Source organism: Bombus pascuorum, chromosome 15 (genome assembly GCF_905332965.1).
Source record: "Bombus pascuorum chromosome 15, iyBomPasc1.1, whole genome shotgun sequence".
NCBI classification, from domain to species: Eukaryota; Metazoa; Arthropoda; class Insecta; order Hymenoptera; family Apidae; genus Bombus; species Bombus pascuorum.
The window spans coordinates 1,545,265-1,569,554 of NC_083502.1; the positions used below are offsets into that span (position 1 = coordinate 1,545,265).

A 24,290-nucleotide genomic window follows, 5' to 3' on the forward strand; every position below is an offset into this window, starting at 1 on the left:
TTTGGATATTGTATATATATGGATACTATCAGGAGCGAACTGACCATCGAAGAGTTAAGAGATGAATTAAAGATAGAGGATCATGTTCATAATCTCCCGCTAAAAATTTAAGTCCTAGTTCGTCCCTAGTTACTAGTTACTATATGTATTAATATGATTACTAGTCTAAATATGCAACAGGTTATAAACATTTTAGAAATGTTCCAAGCTTACAAAATATTTAATTACTAATCTATTCTACTACAAACATAAATCACATATATACATTCTGCTATATAATTATTAATATAAATGATATATTGTGCACAACATATTACATTATGTATTTATTACAGAATTACAGATCGATATCGCAAACAATACAAACGCGTTACAACTTTTTTAGAAGGTTTTTAATTGCAACCAATTTTTTGTCCGATAATCATTTCACAATGATTAGAGCGAATTATCGTGTTTATTTGAGTGACGTTAGAAAATTTAATCTATGACATAAACTGTTTTTAATGGTTAATACCTTTCTAAGGACATGTGGTATAATCTTGACATTCGTTGTATTAAGAGATCGAGTACTTTGCGAAAATAATTTTAGAACAGAATTTTAAAACACGAAAATTTGATTCATGGCGTAGTTATTAATATCATTTATTACAGAATAAGGCGATTTTAGGTTAACTATTACGGGTCATGATATATTAAAGAATATTGGAATTTTTAAACTAAATTACATTTTTCATAAATTTACTTTATTTAATAACATATGTACATTCTTTAAATATTTTAATACATATATTCTTCCGTTTTATAGGACACGACACATGAAAGAAAATTGTTATTCTGAAACGATCAAGTTTCCAATAATTTTGTCGTGCTCGTTATGAAAATTAGCAAGAACGTAGATATTCATTTATTTATTCAAGGTAGACGACTCGTTATTTTTTGCACGACTTTTTCTATCGGCCGTGTTAGAATCGTCGAAGATAGGGAACTACATAAATAGAAAAGCTACGTAAAGAGACATAATTGAAGTATTTAAGAATTACACGTAAGTGGAGAAATATGAAACTAAGTAAGAAATATTGTATTAAATTCAATTATAATAAATTGAGATATAATAAATTGTAATTTTTTCAAATGTGAATTGTTTTGTATTATTTTTATTATTAATTATAGCGATAAGAATTATCTTCAGAAGTCATATTTTATTTGTTATCAAAAATTCCTAAAAACCGTTGAAGGAATTACCTGTGATAACTGCAAGTTATTAACTGTATAACTTTTGTAACACAGCTACCATTGTTTATTATAAAATAAGATCAATTTATATTCGCATATATGTATTATGTCTTAAATAACCTTATTATTAGCTGAAACTGCAATAATAATAGAACAATAAAATTAAAGAATTTTTCGGATAATTATAGATTTCAATGAAAATATTTTGAACAGTACATTTCTCTGCTATAACAAAAATGCAATGACATAATGGAGTCTTTAATAATAAATAGGATCGAAACGAATCAATTAATAGGACTAAAGGAATACCACTAATTTTCCCCATTAATTTAGCTTTAGTTTCTAAATGGTTTCATTACCCTTATAAAGTCACTATAGTGATATAGCAACTTGTTAAGGGGAAACATGTAAAGTTATTTTTAATTGTTTCGAGACACTATACTTACACATATACACTAAATATACATATAACATATAACATAGGTTAACATACATATAGATAGAATTCATTAATTATAATGAGAAGTCTAATTTAAATGTCTACTTTATCTGTAATGTCTTCTTCAAATGAAAAAAATTCGTTGAAATCTTGATTATTATGAACAAATTAAATTTAACAAATGTTCATGTTAATGATTCTACTACAATGCCGCCATACTAACTAATAAAATTTCAGTATATACATACGATACCCTGAATCATTAACAGAATCATAAAATCTTATATCCTTTTTTAGACAATCTAAATCAGTCAACATCGACACAAGCACGTCATAAACGTGTTTCATCTTGCTTGCAACGAAAATTAATCTGATACGGCCTTAAATGCAACGTTGAATATGTAAACATTATTTCACATGCGATCGTGTAAATTCATCGGTGGATACGAATTCAATATTACGTAGAAGCTGTTCAATTGACATTCGTGCACAGTACACGTGACGCTCGATTGCGCAGCGTTCTAACCATTCTAGCGAGCGTACATATATGCTCTAATGAGATGTCCAAGTGAAACGTGGACAGACGGAACAGGAAACCAAATGACATTGTCCCCACGCGCGCAACTTAAAGGCGCGTCAATCGCCGGCGACGATCGACACAACAGTAGTCCGATTGCTTTCTGGCTGATCGGATTCACCTGCCGTGAATCGATACTGCGCATGCGCATGATTCGCTTCGTTTTGCCCGCGCCGTGAATTGACGTAGCGCCTGCGCATAGTGCCGTTTCATTTCGCGCGCCGTAAGTCGATGTCGCACATGCGCGTCATGTCGTGAGTAGACGGTGCGCCTGCGCGTATCGCCATTATTTCTTGTGTATTCATCGGCCTCGTCGCATACGACAGTAGATTTGTTTCACTATTAACAAGATATGACGGGGACCACACGAACGACGAGTGAGAATGAATTACGCTCTTTTTTCGTCCTTTTCTGGGAAAACGATTGCCTGCTGCCAATGGCACTTCTTATCGATGCAGCTTACTTCGGAATTGATCGCATTGGATCGACGTTTACTTACTGAATTCTCTGATGGATTCACGTGTGTAGCATTTAAAACATGGAGGGGACGCCGCTCTTTTCGTCGGCGTTATAGGTACATATCGAGGTTTGAGAATGAATAGACTATTGACATTGAATTATCCATGAAAAGTACTTGAACAAAAATTTTATTGTGTGTATTATATAAAACATTCTGAGATTTTATTAGCGCTGTAGTGAGACACGACCGTCAGGATCATATTAGTAAAACCTGCAATTTTCAAAGCACATTTGTATTTTATACTCAATCTTTAAATTAGAAATTCCCTTTGGTATCTCAAATATCAACGGATAAATTATGAATAAATTTTCCATCCAAATTGGTTCGTCACAATTATTGAAATAATAAATTTAAATCTATTTCGATTGAAAATTCTGTAAGTAAAGAAAATTTCGAAATAATGATTAAAAAATTTAGATATACACTGGCTCCTAAAAGTATTTGAACCATAGAAAACTTTTATATCCATATTATACGTATTATCCAAAACATTCTGAAGTGTTATTGGTTCTGTAATCGCGTTTATCATAATAAACATGTACAAAAATAACAGTAATTCAATTTATTTGTGCTAAATATTCCGTTCTGTCTACGATGAGAGGAAGGAATATGAAAGAAAATTATTTGATCTAGAATAATTTTCGACGATAGAATAACGAAGAATTCGGATCAAGGAACGTGTATCAGAAGGTTTTTTCGTGCGATTAAATCGATTGCTTTTTACAGCTGGCATTGATTCGTCCAAAACATTGACCCGATCAGTGACCCAAGTCTTTCTTGCTTCTCTTTTTACAGATCATTTTGTCCATAATACAAGACGTTCGACGTTAATTTAGAGAAATATTTATGCATACATACTCTAAGGAATTTCTCCTACGAAATATATTTTGTTTTCTATATTTTTTATGTATGTTAGTCTATGCTTGTTTATAATTAATACAATAAATGAATAATTCCATTGGGCAATTCGTTTCATTCTGACCACCCGTTCGTTTCTGTTCCAGATAACAAATTCCCCCATTCGCGTGTCAACATGGCTGCTGTCTAATCTCCACCAAAAAAAAAAAAAAAAAAAAAAAAAAAAAAAAAAAAAAAAAAAAAAAAAGAAAAAAAGGAAATAAGAAGACCGATTGAGAAGAAAGGCATAAAAATCAAAGCGTCTCTCGACGATAACAAGTCAGGAAAAAAGTAAATATCTTCTATGATAGCAGACATATTTCCGAAATATTCGTTGACCGATTGCCGGTTCGAAGGTAAAATCACGTGAAACGTTCGTTGGCGGGTTAACATTCGCGCATGCGCAGATGTGTAGAGCATCTCCGGCGACCTTGAAATGGAGGAGCAGCCGCAGAATACCGAAGGACCATCGATAAACTCTTCTTCCCCCTCCGCGGACGGTGAGTAACTTTAAGATCTGTTAAAATAATAATATAATATTTTATTAAATACAACATTTAGATGTAACGGAATAACTCGAAGTATTAACGTACACTGCTCTGTTCTCTTATACATCTCAAACAGGAATGAATTTGTTTTATTGCACATTCGTTCATTCAATACATACGCGATGCGCTCGTCTCATAGCGTTTTCCTTTTGTCTTCTTCTTTTTCATTCCTCGCTCGTACAGATGTACACACATCTATTTCTATTTCTTTTTATCGAATAAATGGAATATTTAACCCTGGATAAATAAAGTCTATATAGTATATATAGGTTATGTTTTAAAGGATATAAATATAGACTGTTTCATGTGATAAGTAGACTGCGGATACTTATGCGTATTTTTATGAGCACAATGAAAAGAGTGGAATCTAAACAGAGATATTCTTCACTCACCAAATATTATAGCGAACACTACGCATGTTTCATACATTTTTATTTGTTATAAAAATCCTGTATATTTTTGCATCTTTAAATTTCCCATAAATGTATAAATATCCGTAGTCTAATGATAATTTGGTCCTTAATAGATTAATCGGCATCACTTAGTTTTAGTAGACATCGAATAGGTGAATGATTAAGTGCAATAATAATTACCTTCTTAGAATGAATAAATTATATTATGAATTCAAACTATTTATCAAAACTAATACTTACGTCGAAATTAAATATGCGAGTTGATGTTTTCTGTCAATTCAGCAAAGCATTTTTCATTCCATTAACATTACCAGACATATTAGACAACTCGTGAAGACTCCGTAACAGAGTAACGAGGAAAATAATAATTGAATGCAGTACGTACGAATCAGCATTTTACACAATAAATCTAAATTATTTATGTCGAAATTTTGGTATAACTGGTGTGGTGTAGAATCTGGAAAGTATTAATCGTCTCGTTGAAATAAAATATTACTTTTACCAGAAGCAAGTCACAGAATTGTAATGTACCTTTTATTCCATAATATACATAGTTGTATAGAAATCGTTCCTGCAGTAGCTAGACAATTTACGAATGAATAATCGCCAATACACTAAATACACCGATTATATTTATAAAACGCGCTTATTTATAGATTTGTTGGTATACAAAACCATTTTAGACCCCGAAGATAGTAAAAAATATAATTCCGACGGTATTAATAGCCATTAACGAGTTTCATTAATTATGAAAGTGTTAGCGGTGTGAATCGATACACGGTTATGCAATTAACATAGACATCCCATTGGTGTAAGTGTATTGTCAGACGTGTGTCTCGTAAAAATTCTGTGTGAAACGGAGCGGGACTCGCGAATGATAAAGTTCCATCGCTCTGCTCTCTTCGAACAAGATAACCCGTGGACCCTCGGCTACGCAGCAGCCAAGCTAAATTCGCTCGTATTCGTCTTCACCCTCTTTACCTTAAACAAATCCAAGCTTCGAACACGTCTATCGATACACGGTATCATCGACGACGAATCCTTAGATTGGTGCATGTGAAATTGTTGTCTCTAAATAGTTTGAATTTGGCGGGTTGTTAACAACATACTTTATGATTATTGAAATCGGTGAGGTGTCGCCCATTCTACATAATTGTACCTTCTTAATGACTATCTGAATAATAAATGTATTTGCGTTTGGTAAGACTCTGCCTTTTTACAGTTTGAATTTGAATTTGGTGTATCATTAACCCCTTTAACTTAGATACTGCATTATATAATACTTTGAAATGCTATTAATTAATTAACTTTGCAGATCTCCTCACCTCTTCTTCACGTTTGCATCTCTTCAGATATCTTCTTTCTGGGGACTATTTTACTTACAGAAAGCGTGGAATACACAAAAGATGTAAAAGTGTAAAGTAGATGTAAAAGATGTAAAAGTTCACAAAGTTCACAAAAGTTTAATAATATCTATATAACAGCCATTTTGGGTCATAAAACTGAGGAGGACAGCAGAGTTAAAATTCATTACATAGTAAGGGTAATAATGTGCAAATAATTTTTATAGCCATTATATCTTCACTTGTATCTTCATACTCCGTTTGATATTGTATCATTTTTCTTAGAACACTTTAGATTTTTGTGTTTTATGACAACAAAAAATCAACGATAGTAATATTTACGTAACGATGGAATTTTAGTCATAATAAGTGTCTTGGTTACGTTCATTTTTACATAATTACATACTTATTCATATCTATTATTCAAATCCATCATACTTCTATTCATACATTAATGTATTCACCCCAGTGAAAAGTTTTGTCCGAGTTGAACAAAAGTTTGAAATGATTTGTAACGCTTCTGGCGTTTTCCAATACGTAAAGGTATCGATTATGAAATATGTATAAGCGTAAGTAGGTCTTTGGAGAATATTGAGGAGGACGTTCAGCATCGAAGTTTGGTATAGATGAGTATTAGTATATCCCTAAGAAATAAAGTACAGGATGCAAAAATTGCGTTCCAGATTCTATTTATTAATTGCTAATATGTAAAAAGCAACCAAAATCTGCTCCTGAACTATTGTATCATGGACAAATGTCGAGTACTTTGAGCAATGCAGATACAATGATTCTGAAACTCAAATTTTAAAAGATAGTGTTTGTGACATTGTCACTTTTCTATGCTATCCAGCTCATAAAATTGATTAATATAACTTTTTACATTTTTTTATTACAAATTTTCAAATCTCCCAGCTTTGCCATAACTCATAAAATTGATTAATATAACTTCTTACATTTTTTTTATTAAAAATTTTCAAACTTCCCAGCTTTGCCATAACTTCCACGTTATTCAAGTAAAATTTTCAGAAAACAACGAGGAAAAATAACTAAAAATTCTTATGCCAGTATTATTTTATGAAATAGGAAGGAAAATACATATGAATTGTAAAAGTTGAGAAGGTTATCGTTACGTTTAGCAAAAAATATTTCCTTATTATTTATTGTATTTAGGCAAATACAGATATTGGTAATATGTTAGCCAATAGTGACATAAGTCATGGTTTGCTTCTAATCTCGTCTATGATGCAAAAATCATAGTTTTTTTGACTATCTGTATAACGATACGACGAACATATGCTGTTTTCCTGGCCACACGTAAATATTAATATTTACGTCTTCTCTACACCAATTTGTCATCTTATTCTATCGTTGAACGCCTGCTTTTGTAGACTGCTTTTTAGTTTCTGCTTTTACGAATAAATTTAGAAATCCTTTTCACGTACCTCTACGTGAATAACGTTCAGTATTTCGTTATTTTTCTGCACCTGGTTTTCTACCTAAGAATAAACCTGCATTCAAGGCTGGCAAATGTTCGCATCTTCCAAAAAAGTTTCATAGAAAGGAAATAAAAGTATAATTGCGTGAAAAAAACGTAGGATTACGTTTTATTTTACAGTAGAACGAATTTTTTCAGATTTTCTAAAACCGATGCGAGTAGAATGCACATCGGATTTACCATTACCCTAATCTACATCGGTATTAAAAGACGCTTTATCGATATTTTGCAATTTTTTTTTAATTAAACGCTCTTATCAAAATCTGCTACTCGGTATTATTTGAAATATCTCTGCAAATCGTTATAGTAAACAAATGAAGCTTTGAAGTTTCTCTAGATATTTTAGGATTTTTCTACACTAGAATTGCGTCAGCAAAACAAATTCATGTTGAAGTGACGACATCAATATCAACAAAGGAGTCGTTCGGTATACAAAAGAATTTACACAGTGTACAGGGTATTAAAAAAAGTGGATAGTATTTTCAGTGATTCAGGAAAGTAATTAAACATTTATAAAAACCTTCTACGAATATATCACGTGTGTTGTATAGAACATGGAATTTATGGTTCCTATTCGAATGTGCTAAATCTTTTTGTAATGTAAAGCTTGAATATTTTCGTGTAATGGAAAGCTTTACATATTTTAATATATATAATTGATAATATAGAAAATCTTTCTCGTTTTATGTCTACGTTCCACAATATTTTACAACTATAATACATAAATACTTTTGTCATTCACGTATGTTGTATAGAACATGGAATTTATGGCTCCCATTCGAACGTGCTAAATCTTTTTGTAATGTAAAGCTTTACATATTTTAATATATATAATTGATAATATAGAAAATCTTTCTCGTTTTATATCTACGTTCAACAATATTCTACAACTATAATACATAAATACTTTTGTCATTCACTTTACACGTAACTCTTTTAACATCCCATATTTAACCATAGCTATCTTTCTAAGACAAATTATCATTTACATTTTACATAAGCTCTTTATCTTATTGTCAGCCGATATGTGTCATTAATTTTTCGAATTATCGCTGTTTAGAAATAGAATCAACCTTGATTCATGAAAAAGTTTACTTTTCAGATCGGATTTGATTATAGTCGGTAAATAAGCAATAGACAGCATTTTATTAGTAAACGAGAAAATAGTGGAAAATTGTATAGGGGAAGCGTTGTGATTCATTGGAAAATCTTTGATAGTGATTGTGTATTTACTATTTTGGTGTTTATGAGGATCAGTGATAACTTCATGATTAATTTTAGATAAATTTTTCCACTTAGTATCTTTCTTTTTTAGATTAGTCGCTGGTGAATAGCGTGCTCAATTTCGATAATGATCTGATGAAAGAAGGAAGTTTCCAATACAAATATATCTTTTCTTGTTTTTAATTGCGGTTTAATCTCGCACCTACGAAGTTATTACCACACTATAAGAGGATATATTAAATATTAATATTGTACGGATTTTCCGAATAATTTGGTTTCCTTGATAAATATTGGTAAATCTCGGGTTCCGTTGTATTTCTCTTAAAAGACGGCAAAATACTTGTCATTTAATTTTAGACCCCTTTTCCGTACAATAGATACTAGCTTCACTAATACTATTAATGAAATTTTATTGATCGCTATGATAACAATGATAGAATATTTTTGGTTCCTTGTAAAGAAATTTATTTCGGCACAGTTAAAATTAGATTTTAATTTATGTAAATTATAAGCAAAAAAACTAAATGTGAAGTTAGCACTTGTAGTATCGTTAACTGCAATGAATACATGTTACATCGTGTATCGTGAATTACCAGTTGTTATTTGGCGAGTAGTAGCGATAACTTTCAGAACGAGATCGATTACTGTATAATCCTAATAATCCAGATATGTTTCAGCTGATTTGATCGATAACGTTTATCGTGCTAAGTCGTTGTCTTCAAGAAACTGGAAGAAGAAAAATTACGATAGAGTAGGATAAACGTTATATGAAACTCAATTACATTATTGTCTAACAGATATATTCTTTTAATCTTTCTATTGTATATTTAAAGATAGTCGAGATGAAGATACACGATGGAAATCATGATCTGAATTATTAAAGAAAAGCCAAGGAATTATGCACAAAAGAGGACCTCAACAGCAATTTTATTGCATTTTGCATTTGTTATAGATGGTCCTGAGTATCGTGGTTCGAAAGTTAAAACAAAATAGCAAATGGTACTTATTAGATTACATTTACTTCGATATAAATGGTTAAAAATGAAATTACCATAGTATTGCGACCCCAATAGCGATGAGATGCGGTCAGGTTAGGTTAGATTCCATTCATAAGTAGGGAGGGCTAAACTCTCAGACTCTTCAACAGACCTAACGTAACCTAACCTAACTTTCGAATCACGATCGTCTCACGCCTCAGACAGAGTACATATTACTCAGCACCTTCCCCTCCATAATATATCTCAAGGTTAAGGTCATTGGAGTTGAGGCCCTCTTTTGTTACTTACATTTTTACATACATTTACTTACATTTTTCTCAGATTTGGCTTCGCGCATGCAATGCCTTAAATCAAACGAAGTCTATTGTGAATGAGATATTCTCAGCAGATTGCGGATATTTATTCAAATTCACATTTTTATGAATATAATTAAAAAAGTAAAACGTAGGTACAACATTGCTATACCTATTAATGAATGTGGTACTTTAAGACACTTTGTAATTTAAATGTATTTTCCAACGTAAGCTTTGCTTTATTATTACAAATTTAAAGCATTGCTTTATTTGTAATCTACTTTTCGCTACCTTCATGCACGTAATTTTTCTACGATACCTGTGAGCAGAAACTTCGAGAAAAGTGAACTGTTCCTAGAAAAGAGTCGAAGACGATCAGTTAGTAGCAGCAAGAACTCCAACTCTGTCATTCAACTAGGTCATTTTTTACTTAATTGCATTTGTTTTTATCGTTATACGATTTCTATAGTATCAGAAAAAACATTTTAATTCCAATTTTATGTCAAATCATTTTCTTAAGATATTGAAAATATTTTCTATCTTTTGGAATTACGTACCTACATCGGATGTTACAAAATTAAATTAAAGTCTAAATATAAAATTCATATCATCGCAATATTCTCGTAGATTTATCCCATATTACTACCATTTCCTCCACTTCTTTCATTATACTGATTTAATTATACATATAGACATCTTTCTTCGAGACTTCTAAAAACTTTTGAACTTCTGAGAAAAATGATCTCCACACCGACCTTTGGATAATTATCTTTAATCGACGAGTAAAAAACGATACTTGGATCGAAATTTAACAGAATTTATATTTAACGACTCTCAGGGTAAAAATACCTTTCTTATTTACTATTTTCGTGAAGGTAAAAGATGCAAGCTAATTAGCTGGGAGAGCCATGTTGGAGAACGCGAGCATAATCTATGCGGCGGACATTCTCCAGGGTTATCGCGTGACCTCTTCGTTTATAAACTTTATTGTAAGCAACCTTCAGTTCACCATGCGCTCGAAACGTGTCACGATTTGTTAATTCGAGGTTTTCCTTCTTCTTTTTGAACAATTCCCCTGCGCTTCTTTTGCCTTTCTGTTCGATGATTAAACTGCAAGCTTCATTTAACTATATGACATATACAATATGAACAAAGAAGTTTTCTAAATATTTACTTCTCTATTATTTATTATCTTAAGAGTTATTACAATCTTATTAAATCTTATTAAATTATTATAATCTTAAGGGTGTACAAACAATAATTTTTAAGTCTTGAACACTTTCGTGAACCAGTATATCAATATATAAAAAAAACATTTTTAATAAAACGAAGACGAAATATATTATTAAATAATATTCATTAACATTTACAATTAACATTTATGAATAAGCGTAAACCAGAAGCCATTTCATGGCTCAAAATTCGTGCAATAGTTGGCAAGTTAAACTGCAATTGCTTTGAACAATGTATTTTCTGGGAAATACTCTTTTACCTAAAACCTAAGCTGTGCTTAGTGATTTATATTACATCGTAAAACGACGTTATTAATAGCTCGAATCGTTTGTTTTCTTTATTAAATCTATCGAATTACGATATTTCCAACGTATAGAACAATTCTATAATTTCAGCTGTAGACGTTACCAAATGGGAAAATCCAATTACTAAACCAATTACGATTACTGATAAGCATAACTGATAAGAAAATTTTAAAGTCTGCTAAACAAACAAGCCACTGAAATCCTGTTTGCCTGGGTACCTCATCTCATAATGAAATTGAAGGAACTGGGAGAGCTAATCCGCAAGAGACAAGGAGAGTAACCCAGGTTTATCGGTCTGCTATAAAGAGGCTCTAAAATCATTTAAAGAATTCTTAACGATCGTTAGATTAATTCGTGGGAAGGTTCAAGCACTATATACAATATATATTGTATTAAAAACGATACTTATCAAACAAGTCGTGCATTATTGTTTGATAGGAAATATCAAGTGACCTTATCTAGACTGAGGATTGGTTATGCAAATTTTATTTACTTATTGAAAGAAGATCAGCCAATACTTAGCGAATGCGGTGTAATAAACTCAGTGGAACACGTTATCGCATCTTACCCAAAATACCAATGGGAAAGAAGATTCTATCGAGTGAAGGGAAATCTTAAGAAACGACTCGAATTGTGAAGTCATACACGAATGTTTTTGAAACATATCAGTATGGTCCTATTCATATATTCTAACACGTAATCTTATGTAATTACTATTACGCAAGTAATGTGGTTGTTAATGACTCAAATGGGTGGATATAAGTAAAGAACCTAAGTAAAAGAGGAAAAACAATTGAATATTTACTAATGTTACTATTTCTACAAATAGTTCCACTATTCTTATATTGCGCCGCTTTAAACTCATTTCTTCTTTCTTCAAAGTCGTTTCAAGATCGTAATGTCAAGGATTGTTGAACTTGTTCCGATATCAACTACAATATTACGTTACAAAAAAGCATGCGCTGATATGCAAAAAAATATCGATGACCTTGAAAAACCCTTCAAAAAGACTTTGGGTCAACTTTTCTTATCATCTGATAAAGTTCACGTTTTCTTCTTGTCGTTAATTCTTGTCACCGACGCAATTAATTTTTATATCGTGAAATAATTTTTACGCGCACAAAAATTATCGTATGCGTCTCTCACAGCAAAGTAATTACTTGTGAAATTCGCGCAAACAATTAATTGCAAATATTACGATCGTTAACTGCGTAATCTTCACGACGTGTAACGATATCCATCCTGATTTTATCCGAAAAGAGTTATCAAGATGTCCATTTATTTCGTTCAAAACAGCTTTTCATCTCTGATATTCTTATTCCAATTATATTTTCGATTTAAGTATCTCATTTTGATCGATTTGACATGAATATTTTTGAAGTTGATGATGATACCAATTGACATTTCCTAATACAGATCTTTTACACGAAACATGATAATAAGTACAACCAATCTTCGAATAGCAACCTGTAGAGTATTCCCTTATCTTATTTTTGTTTTTGAAATAATACATGTAAAATCTTGAAATGTTCTTAAAAAGAAAAGAATAACTTAAATATCTAATTTTTCAAAAATACATGATACTTAACAGTGTCAATATTAGATTAATATTTTTATTTATTGCTTTTTGGTCACATCTCCTGGTAAGGTATTAAAGACTACAATGAAATTTTATACATATATAAATATCTAAGTAGTATTTACATGCTTAATTACCGCTACAGTTACCGCTGTTAGTTGGTAAATAATTAGTTACTAGTTAGTTAGCGAATTAATACATTCAAGTCATTACCTCATGTATATCTCTTCTTAATTTATGTTGGAAGGTGTCGTGTTTTCGCTAGAAGTTATTCTATTAGCAATTAATTATTGGAGTATAGCGTTGCCTGTCTTTAGTATATTTAATACTACATCACGTTGGTATAACTTTTAATTTTCTTAATATAAGTATAAAAGATATTTATTCTATTTGTCTTAGAATAATACCTTAGCATTTCTAAAAGCAGTGCACATGTCACGTTTGTCCTCGTGTATAATTTTTTGTTCCATGTTTTTTCAAATAATTTTGTTGCGAAAGTCTATAAAAAAATACTTATGAAAAGTTAAATATGCAAAAATACCCGGAATGACGTCGGGAATACTTGGTATACGTCTATTAAACTTCTATTTTAGTACAATTTTTTTTACTTGCGTTGATGAAAATTTGAATTTTGCATAAATAACATGCGAACTAAGTAATCTATAAAACCAATCGTATGATAATAAGACTGCGATATGCCAGCAATCACGATTAAATCAGCACGATATTTAGATCTCGATTAATTTTTTCACATAAATTCATCCCCTTATCTATTGCATTATAATTACCATGTTATTCTATATATAAATAATACATACTAATGTGTGTACAATAAGATTATGTATTTATAAAATCCGCAAAAAAATCTTCATATAAAATTTCCATAATGTTCGACATTAAATAGAAATGTGGTTGAAATATCTAATCGTTTATGTAACTTTGACACGTTGACCTAATGTTTTATCTTCGAACATTATAAATGTAACAGTAGGGATTATTATGCGGTGTATATTGTAAGCAACAATTTTGTTATCGAGTTTGATTCCGTGACTGTAACAATACTAATATCTCTATGATGATAAGGCACTTTATAGGAGAATTTTGTGCATTTTTTTATCATTTCTCTGTCGATATCTTTTTCTTACTTAGATATCAAATATTAAGGTTGAAACAATTTATAATTACACACGTTGATCTTTTTCAAATTGCAACGCTACTTCGAAATAATAAAATTATAAAGATCGCATTATTAATTATACACGTATATGTACTTATAGTTTGTGGAAGCAATTTTCTCTCGGACATTAGATAATCATACATTATCATAAATTTTTTTTATATAATAAGAATATTATAGAAATTATTAATAAATTATTAACATCAATATATATTCAATATGTATTCGGAGAAATGTCCATCATTTTACTTAATATCTATCTATTATTATGCTTTGTTATGTCGTAATTATTTTAATTACTAACGATAAGATTTATTATTTATACCAGTCTTTTTAATTCAAAATAATCTGTTTATATTATTTCTTATTCAGTAAATATCTTTCCTATAACAATATAATATTTTATCTGAATAATTGTTTATTGCATTTCTGCAGACACAAGTAAATTATCACTTATAATTTGTTCTCATCTTAGTGATTAACTTATCGTCATTTGTGCAAGTAATAGATAACAATCATTAACCGATTGTTTAGATACGATGTTATCTAATTGTCTTATCGAGTACAATCCTTCTGTGAAAATAAGGTTATTCGTTGTTCCAAAAATCAACCTTCTCATAAGAGCCACTATGCATTTATTCAGTAATATACATATTCCTTGGTTGAGCATCCTTTTCATTTTGAATGCATAATTTGTATGTGCAATACTAAATGCAAGTTTCGAACAAAAATTTGTGTATTGTTCATTAAATTAGTAATGTGAAAACACCCACTTGATTGAATAGAATCGTCGAATGGAGGTTAGGATTACGTTTGGAAGTAAATGAGGAAACTGATTAATGTAAAGAAATTATGCACGTTTACAAGATGAGTAGAACAAAGATTTAAGAATAGAAAAGTTTAATCGATTGAATAAATATCTAGTTAATCTTTATTCGCGTGTTAATGCGAATATATATTCGTTTTCATACATCGAATGGTATTAAAATCAGCAAATTCAACAAATATATGGTATCTACTCACCACGTTTATTTCATGTGATCTTCGTGTATTTTTACATATTGCGTACAGTTTTATATTTCTATATTTTATATTTTATATTTCCCATATCGCTATTTAATTGTAAACATCGGAATCTAACGATCGGTATGTTGTCAAACTTGATTTCTGCACTTATACGGGCGCAAATAAGATTAAGACATGTTGGAAGACTCGTGAACAAATGTAAAGAGTAAACAAGCAAGCAGTTGAACAAATCGTATCGTTGAATTAGTTATATGCAATATTCTCGTTGAATCATTGCGACAAATAATAAACGTTTTTCCCTTTCTTCGTGAGTATTCTTTCCGTATTTCACTAGTTAGCGCACGACTATAGCCCTCACCACTATTCGCGCTATCCCCACTCACACATGTCTTTCCCTCACCATTCGCACATTAGCAAACAACGAAAGCAATAGTTTGACAATTTGACATTCAGTCGCTTAGCGACCTCCGTGCGCGATGGTCCAAAAATTTGGTAAATTTATCGTTTTGCATGAAAAACCGTATACATAGTGACAGAAGCATGACAGCCACGTGAAGAGAATTATTGTCTGTGTTGTGTTGTTAATGTGTGCTTTGCGCACATATCGTTTCCACGCTGACTTTACGCAGCCAGTTTGAATTAAAGGGGGCACATACCGAAATGCGGTTCGACGAACAGCTTTTCGATGTCCTTGGTAAGTCAATAACACGAATCGATAATTACCGATAATTGAAGTGACTGCAAATTGGATCATTTACTCTCTTTGTACATGATTGTGAAGGTGAGAGGCGAAGAATATAAATCTCATTTTCCACGTTTTATAAAACAGCATATTGTAGATATATTTTTAACAAATTTTTAGGAAATGTAATAAACGTTGTATCAATCGATTCGTTCTAACATATATCCAAGTTACGAAAATACCAAAATGTTTAGCATTGTGCTTAATTCTTTTTTAATGACAGACATATAGTATTTTAACTGACATGACTTTGTTAGGAATGTTCAACAAGTGTAAAATTCTAGACACGTTGTTTATCGATTTAACGCATATAGATATATGATTCTGCATTAGGAGTGTTTTGATTTTGAGGTTATATCGGAGTAAAAGCATAATGTAGTAGAGTATATTCGGGATAAAAGTATTAATAATAAATTAAAAATTGTTAAATTCTGAATAAGATACAGTTAAAATCTATTCTTTATGGCAATATAATATATAAATATATTGCAGTACATTATAGAATAATTAATATTTAATTTTGCTTCTAGTATCATTTTGGCTATTATAACTGCACATCCGCCATTAGTTTTGCTGTGAGAGACAATTATTTAATTATAATTGTAGAAAATAAAAGAAATTGAAGAGAATGAATTATATTTTAATTATAAAACTAAACTAAGAAAATTACAATCAAAAACATTCAATATAGAAATATTTATGTATGAAAGATTATGTCCATAAAACATAATAATTCATAGAAATTTTCTTTAAATTTAATAATATTAAATAAAAATCGAATATTATTTTTCAAAATTCTATTTTGCATTTGCAACCATTTTTTACGCTCATTGCAATGTCTCATTATTATGACTATGAAAATCAAATAAGTTATTATAAGACACATGAAAAAGATTTGCAAGAATGTGAAAAAATATATGTAAAAAGCTGACAATACAATTACAGTCAATCAAATGTATAGCAATGTAAAGAAATCTATGCAAAAAATATTTAAAATTTAATATTACAATTCATAAAAAAGAAAATTTTAATAGAAATCAAACACTATTTCAAACATTTTAAATAACAAAATATCTGCTATGTATCTTAGCGTTTTTAATATTATTTGAATAAATTGTCGTGTATCTATAATATCCACTTAAATGCACTGAATAGAAAATACCAATTAGTCAGCTTCTAATTGTTCAACGATAATTTACAATTAATTACAATGTTTCAGATGTTTAAATAACGATCTATTAGTGTGATTTAAGACTGCAGTAATTTTTAGCCGGATAAGAAAACCGTATAATTTTTTGTTTAAACGTTGTCTTAATTAATTAGACTCGTGGTAACATCGAAGTTAATTAAAGTTAATTTGCTATTATTATCTGCCAGAGTTTTGTAAGGATCGCGATTAAGCACGTTTTTTGCCACGGCAAATAACATTTTTTCTCTTTGAAAGTGGAAACACGATATTAGCAAGAAACTTCGTTTTATTTTTATAAATAATTGAATAAAACGAACGATTTCTCCTGGAAAAAATTTCTGATAATTTTAATTGTTAATCTCACGCCGTATTTCCGCAACAAGAAAGGAAGAATTTTTTCATTGAAATTTCCTTGATTCTTTGAAAGATGTGGAATAATGTAAACACAAATAATCGTAAAATTATTAAAGTGAAATCGAATATCACGCACGGTATAATTATTTTTTATTTGAATTTAACAGTAATTTCTTTTTAAATAAGTGAAGAAGGATAATATATAATTTCAATCGTTTCTTATTTTTTGATAGAAATATTTAAAAGACAAGAAATATCGATCACATAGAAATTACGTTAATTTGGTAAATTAATTTGGTAAATTTAAGGTGTTTAAAAATTTAAATGGACAGTTTAAACTTTCTACCAATCTAATTAATTTTGTGCAGTGAAATATCACTAAAAATGTCTAATCAGAATTGTAACTCTTCTACAAGAATCAGTAATTTTTAAGTAATGAAAATCCGTTTATTATTTATCTACTTTAAACTGTGCAATGCTATCTGAAGAAAAATATCGAAAAAACAGGATGTAAATCCATTTGAAGGTCACCAAACATTTGCATTTACGAGCCATCCCTGTATTTAAATAAAGAACTAAATAAATTTCCATAATAAAAGCGCTATTATTAACTTCATTCTTAAACAATAGCGACAATGCATGGGCATACAGTATAGAAGCATTGCTATAAATTAAAACATTATTCTGTATTTTCTTTCTAATTAACGAAAAAAAAAGAAGATGAAAAAACGATGAGCCATGGAATCCATAAAAAGTAAATTATTGTAATACCGAATCTTTTTTGCCCAAAGTAAATCCTTCCGTTAAAATACTTACTTTTAAAACAATTTATTTTGCTCTTGATGTTTTAGATTTGATGAAAATGACTAATGATAATTTTCAAATATTACGTAGTATATAGGTAATATTAAATAATAAGTAAATGTACATGTATTTTAACGTTAAGTATTCTAATACATATTATTGTGGACAGAATGATTAAAATAAGATAAATTTCATAGACAAACATTTTCAACAATGTATATTGGATTGGAAAACGCTGATATTTCAGAATTTTTGATATAAAGATAAGATCTATATATGCATGATTTAAAAACGACGGCCACTAAAAAATTGATTTTATGTAGTATATTTTATATGTAACGCAAAATAAATGAGAAGGTTTTATTAATAACCAAAAGTAAACGAAAATTTCGAAATGTTTATAGTGAGACTCTCTCGTTCGAGCATAATTATCATCCTGGCAACGTGATAGTCGGGCCAGCACATAAAATGATTCATTTACAGCTGTCTCATTCCGGCAGAAACTGCTTCGTTCCTTTCTGTTTATCAACTGACTCATTTACCAGCTTTGTTACCTCTTTCTCTCTCTCTCTCTTCCTCCCCTCCGTCTCACCCCTCCCTCCCTCTCGTATTACACTTTCCTTGGATGGAAATATACCTCCGTGGAAAAGCCAATTAATCGAAGAAACCTTTGTTATTAAAAGAGACTGAGCAATCTGGATGGAATGAGTTCTTGAAAATTTGATTACATTCTTGATTACTGATTACTGCACAACACGTGTGCCGATTAATTGAAAGCATACTCGTTGGACATTGAGTCTATTAGCTTATGCGTTGGGTTGTTTCTTATTACACCGAACAATAGTTAAACTTCGTTTTGCGACACCGTTCTCTTTTTCGAACTTGTTTTACATCTTGTCACAATATTCGATAAACAAAGAGGAAACATAGCACTTCTCGAGTCTGCAGGTCCATTGATTCAAAATATATGACCAATATAAGAATCGATTTGACAAATGTACTGGACAAAGGGTACCGGTCCCCTGGCGGCAGGAAAAATATACAGGATAATTCCATTACCAGTGTAATTACTTAAACGAAGTTTAGTCGAATAATACACATTATGCCGCAAAATTAAATTGCTCGTGTTTAAATTGCTCAATTTTAACCGAAAAATTGTCGATGTTTGAACTGTCATAAATTTATAATATACTTGTAATATACTTTGAACTGGCATAACGAAAGTAGAGGCTTCATCCTTTAACACTTCACCGACCGATAGCCAATCGGCTTTTGTCTCCGACGCTTACCGACCAATAATCTATTAATCGACTTTTTGTCGCCGATAATCTTTCTCATTATTTGAGCAGTAATTTGTTATTTAGTACTAAGATACTTTGCTCAGTTGCGTTGCTTCGTAAGCTCCCACAGTTTTATATCAATTTGAAAAACTTATCGTTCGCGATGAACGAAAAGAATGGTATTGGAGAGTCTAAACCGAAACAGAGGCGGCGCCAGGGAGAATCTGCGCCTAAGCTGCCGATCGGACATGCGGTATGTTGTTGAACCACTAGCAGTCAGTAAAGTGTTAAAATGTGTCCGTGCCGAGATGAGATATCGACAATTTCTTGGTCATTTAATGATTCTCTAATTTTGTGACATAGAATATATCAATATTGTGATGTTTGATGGAATGTTAGTTAATTATTTAGTTTTCTTTTAGACTTACTGCCCAAAAATGGCGTCTTTTGAGGCAAGCCTAACGAACATTCGATTCTATGATGGAATTTTAATTGTATATTGTGAATATTTATGGAAATTTAAATTTTTGTGTATTATGTATTAGAAAATAAAAATACTAGAACTTATTCTAGTATTTTCTAGAATAAGTATTTCTAGTATTTCTAGTTTCTAGAATTCGTTTCATTCGTCACTTTAGCAAGTGCTGTACTGTGTTTACTTCTTTATACACATTATGTGTACTTTGTGCACTTTTGCAGTTTGAACTTTCGAAAAAATACATAAAATAAGAAGAGTAAATGATTTATTAAATACTCATTTGTAATTTAATTTCGTATGAGCAAGAGAATTTTAATTTTTCATTGCACAAATATGCGTTTCGTGTTATGCTATGAATCATTACAGCACATGCATACATGTTTATCGACTGTTACTCGATCTCAGATTTCTTTGCTCTTGACGTAAGATCTTTCAAGCAAAAATGCTATTTGTCGATTTTGAATGTCCTTCGTGCAATCAGTGATGCAATATCCTACGATTTTCGACTTATGTAATATTGCAATCGAGATTCATTTTCTTTCACGTATTGTTTGCATATTTTCATTATATAGTATATTATCTACTTTTATTCAGGTTATCCTCATAAAATATAATAACCTATTATTTATTTTATTTTAATGGCAAGTTATCATATAAATATGTAAACCGCATCTGACATAAGAAATGGAATGAAATGAAAAATAGGTATTTCCTATAAGTACACATGTATATGCAAATATTATTCAAAAAAATACATACGTAGGAGATAAAATCGAGACGTTTTAGAAAATCAATTATTCGACTTATATTCTTCCTGGATCTCGTATTGTGGTACAAGACAGTCTTATGAAGGTCACTGAGATTTTTTTTAAACAGAACAGTGCGTTTTTGTATACCTACGAATGTATGTAATTCACATTCCGACGAATTCAGCGACCATAGTTACTCAGGGTCAATCAAGGTCGTAGCTAAAGAGAAAGCATCTTCTTGTATCTTTCCAGTCGCTGATGAGGGACATCGTCTTCCATCTCGCTAATGTTTCGTAATAATTCTTCTTCACTATGTGCCTCTCGTGTTTCAAATGCTCTTTAAATTCCTTATGTCGAACGTACTTGGTGAAATCATTATTAGATATTATTTAAATAATAGGTTGATTGCAAAGTTCTGTTGCTTTTCTTCTTTAGAAAAAAATCAATTGCTTTAACGAAAATTTCTATCAGTCTTCGATATTTGATGTAATAAAAGAAATAGCCATTGTACAATCTTCATAAAAATATAGATATTCAACAATAACTGTACACATAATGATTATAATTATATGATAATAAAAATGTCCAAGAGTAATAAACAATCACTGTTCGAATTGTTTATTCTTTTAGAAAAAAACAAAAAATTTGTTTTTAAACTTTTGTGTAGGATTACACGTGTAACTTTCATAATAGAAATTTAAATCACACAATTCTCGTGACAATAACTTCATGTATCTTCCGTGTTATATGGGATCCTACCATATTCGGAATTAAAAGGATTAACAGTTCTCATAAATGAAATAGAAATCAAACTTCGTTGCTAAATTTATCAATATATTAATTTATCAAAATAACATATTAAAATAACAACTCTAAATAAAAGAGATTAATATTTCTCATAAGAAAAACCAACCCTCGTTGCATTTACGCGCCAAATTCTAACCCCGTTGTCTCCTTCCCCTACTCCTAATCTACCAACAGCCTAGCACCCACCACTCCTAATCTTCGAACGCGAGCGCCCCCCTCATTTCTAACTATCGCCGCGATTCGCGCTATATTCATTCTTGTGGTAGACTCGAGTTATCCCCACTCTCTAGCCACGAGCCGAGCGCAAAACGCGACAGCTGCTTGCCAGGCAGTCGTCTTTCCGACGTTGTCATGAAACAAATGAAAGTTATCATCACGGCGTTTTAGCTACCTGTTTGCTGCGGCTCCATCGTGTTTCAAACCTCCCTCTTAGTTCGTTGCACTGGCTCACTGTACGGAACGGTTTAGGTTAGAGTGTGTTTCCGCTTCGATCGACAAACGATTGTGCGATGGCCGAGAAATTACGTAATTAAAGGCCGCGGTCATACCGTAACGTAATTTGCCAGGGCTACTGTCGTTGTCTCGGTGATAAGAACGATAATGGAGGGCACCTCCGAGGAATTTTTTCCGAGAAAGATCGGAAGAACTCGTACACGATTGATCGAAGATCTACACGTTTGATAGCGAGGCCACGTCTGTCGCTGTTTCGGAAATGGGGCTGGCAGGTAAATGTTTTGTCTTGGTTGATCGCCATGTTTTTAACCGGTTTCGGGACTCTTTAACTTCTGATACTAACCACTGTTATTTTTGATATGTCGTATTTTTATGGACTTTATATTTTCTTCTTAAATGTTTAGGAAGTACAATGAGTGTAGTCAGTATCTTGTCTTTTTATTTTTTTTATGGGATTCTCTGGGTCCTGTAGGTGATAGATGAAGGGTTGATTACATAGGGTGTCCTTAAATTTTGTGCTTCTTTATTTGGAAGGAGATTTTGGTAAATAATAAAGTTTATTAGTTATGTAAATTTGTGAATAGCATAAAGGAAGCTGCGAAGGGTTTGTTATACGAGATGTTAAAAAATTGCATGTTTACTTATTTAAGAGTTACTTAATTAGCTAATTTAGTTTAGAAAAATCTAAACGTTTATTTACAAGGATTATTCCATTACCTGACCTGTTCTGAGAATCTACTATTAATAATAATTAATCTACATTTGTTAAATGATAGTAATAACGTATCCTGGCACATCGCGTCATGTTTGTGGAATTGATTATCGTTATTATATAATTTTGTATGTGACTAAATCAAGCACTTGTTTCGTTAAAAGTAGAAAATTTTCAAGACACCCGATGAGTAGGTCAACCTACGTCGCGTAATTAATCAATGCACGCCCACCCATATTTGGTAATTTAGTTTGCTTGATTCTTTACCAATTTTATTTAGTAGCATGTGTTCAAAAAAATGTCGTAGAACATTTTGGTAGAAAAATATCTCTATAATAAACTGAATTATGACAAAAAGTACTTTTCACTGCAATTCTGCCTTTGTTTTTGTATTGTTGTTTCTATTTATATATATAGACATAATTGTATTCATTTTTATATTAACTCTTATAGTTGTTTTTATACATATGTATATATATATTATTTTTATTTTTATTAGATACTGAAATCGTTTAATTTAATTTATTAAATTAAAAATTTATTAAATTTCTTGAAACCAAATTTAAATTCATTATGTCAGAATAATTAAAATTAAACTTAAGATTTGATTTCAGTTTTATTCATTAATTTAATGAGGTTAGGTTAGAGGTCTTCTTAAAATAGAATTTTCATTAATAAGAATTAGTGGAATAAAACGAAATTATCCAAAAAGATTGAATGAAGCGATGAATAGAAATACGGAAAGCCAGGCGCTGAAAGAAATACCAAATCAATTGTTAAAGAAACTTTGTAAAGAGCTAAAAATTGTGTAATGACAGTAAAAATATAATGATACTTTTCTCTGTGAATTTCGTAAGGACGACAACTTATTTTTAACAGAAAATAAAAGCAGCAGAAGAACAAACTGATGAGCTAATAAAAAGACTATGCAATTTTCGACACACATGATTGGCCAAGTGTAGGGTGAACGTAAAATTTCATTTTTTGTGTGATCTTTTAGTCGTCGCTGAGCATGTGGAATTTTTTGTTTATGTTAATCGGGACGATTTATAATCTTCGAGAAGAAACAGGTATCAATGAGATCTCAGTAATTAATCTTCTGAAATACACGCGAATCTTTTCCCTTTTATTTTCTTAAATAGGACAGTATTATTATTTATACAAACATTTATTAATTAAGATGTCTCTGTATTGTAACATAATATAATTTCTATAAAATTTCTTTTCACCTTATATGATTTCTAAAATTTAATAATAATAACAATAATTCATAAAACAACCCCAAAACGATTTGAGTGCATGTCCCTTCTGACAAAATCCAGATAAAAGCTGTATAGTATCGAGGGGGACATATTTGACTTTGAAACGTCCTGTAAAGATGACATTAAAATTTTTTAATGGAATCTATGTTGTCCTGTAGAA

General features: G+C 30.7%; 1 protein-coding gene across 5 annotated transcripts in view; it reads left to right on the plus strand.

Moving 5' to 3' along the window:
* Positions 1-2,337: 2,337 nt before the first annotated feature.
* LOC132914530 (hepatocyte nuclear factor 4-gamma) overlaps positions 2,338-24,290 on the plus strand; it is a 50,251-nt gene continuing 28,298 nt past the window's right edge. For 2 of the 5 annotated variants that reach the window (XM_060973723.1, XM_060973725.1), the window contains exons 1-2: positions 2,338-2,823; positions 3,774-4,166. In XM_060973723.1, coding sequence (XP_060829706.1) covers positions 4,103-4,166 — 64 coding nt within the window. In that variant the 5' untranslated portion in view covers positions 2,338-2,823; positions 3,774-4,102. Of the gene's footprint in view, positions 2,824-3,773; positions 4,167-15,759; positions 15,995-22,023; positions 22,429-24,290 lie in introns of those variants that run through there. The other 3 variants (XM_060973724.1, XM_060973726.1, XM_060973727.1) reach the window with 3 other exon arrangements.